At 44.0% G+C, this 1411-nt stretch overlaps 1 protein-coding gene across 1 annotated transcript; it reads left to right on the forward strand.

The window, feature by feature from the left end:
* Positions 1-731: 731 nt before the first annotated feature.
* On the forward strand, positions 732-1405 carry RGMB (repulsive guidance molecule BMP co-receptor b; the record flags this gene model as incomplete). The annotated part of the gene is made up of 1 exon (XM_010176613.1): positions 732-1405. A coding segment is annotated over one exon (669 nt), but the record flags the coding sequence as incomplete, so codon positions are not given.
* Between the last annotated feature and the right edge of the window lie 6 nt (positions 1406-1411).

Raw genomic sequence — 1411 nt, forward strand, 5'->3', positions numbered from 1 at the left:
TGAGCACATTTTCTAGCAACTGTGGACTGGAAGTGTAAAGTCTCCCAGTTCCTAGGACTAGTGGATCTGAGAACCCTGAGTAGTTATTTAACTAACTGTTCTTCCTGGTCATGCATCTCTCATCTTACTGCCTGTTGTGATGATGGCTGATAAAGCACTAAATCTGTCTTTAAAGTAGTCTCACACAGCTAATCCTGGCAACACATCCAGTGAATGTACAGTAGTCTGACAAAGGTCATGCAGTCGCTGTAAAAGGAATGATGATAATATTGTGAGTGAGGGAAGCTGAGTTCTCTTGCACTTTTCCGTGATTTCACACATGGAAATGCAGTCTCATTGTGGTTTTGTTGTAGTGGTTAGCATTGTGGGAATTACTTGGCACTTACATTTCTCTGTGACTGCAGGATGCGTGCCAAACTGCTAAGAAACTACCAGGCAGGGGGAAGTTGCGATGCTTAATTAAATATAAAGCTTTTTTGTTTCCTGACCTTGTGGCTGTTGACACATGCCAATAGTCTTGCTTCCGGGCCAACTTAAGAATAAATTTAACAATTGCTATCTGGTAAAATATTGATTTAAGCATTTGTACAGACTGTTTTCCTTTAGGCATGAGTTGGGGACAACTGTCAAGCTCTGAGCTTGTGGGCAGTCCCAGATACGTTCAGCTGCAAAATGGAAAAGGGATTGAAATTATTATTTTTTTTCCACTAACTTTACTTTTTCTCCCCCAGATAACTATTATCTTTAAATCCTACCAAGACTGTACAGATCAGAAAGTATACCAAGCAGTGACTGATGATTTGCCTGCAGCTTTTGTTGATGGCACAACAAGTGGAGGTGATGGGAACACCAAGAGCTTGCGAATTGTGGAGAAACTCAGTGGCAAATATGTCGAAATGCACGCCAAGTATATTGGGACCACAGTGTATATACGCCAGCTTGGGCACTACTTAACATTGGCCATTCGCATGCCTCAAGAGTTGGTGATGGCCTACGAGGAGAGCCAGGATCTGCAGCTGTGTGTGAACGGTTGCCCTTCAACTGAACGTATTGATGATAGTAGCCATTTACCATTGTCTGTGATGGGGCAGTTGCTCCCTCAGGGTGGTGCTGCTCATCCGAGGTCAGTGTACACACTGGAAACTGCCATCACCAAATGCCATGAGAAGATGCTGGTGAAGGACATCTATTTTTACTCATGTGTATTTGACCTACTCACCACTGGTGATGCTAACTTCACGGCTGCGGCTCACAGTGCCTTGCAGGATGTGCAGGCTCTGCACCCCAGAAAAGAACACTGGCATATCTTTCCCAGCAGTGGACATGGTGGCGTGGGCAAGGGTAGCAAATTCTTTGTCCATCTTGGACTTGTGTGCTTGATCCTTCTTGCTTTTTTGTAGGGTTTTTTTTT

The sequence above is a fragment of the Antrostomus carolinensis genome, unplaced genomic scaffold, assembly GCF_000700745.2.
Source record: "Antrostomus carolinensis isolate BGI_N321 unplaced genomic scaffold, ASM70074v2 C13283784, whole genome shotgun sequence".
NCBI classification, from domain to species: Eukaryota; Metazoa; Chordata; class Aves; order Caprimulgiformes; family Caprimulgidae; genus Antrostomus; species Antrostomus carolinensis.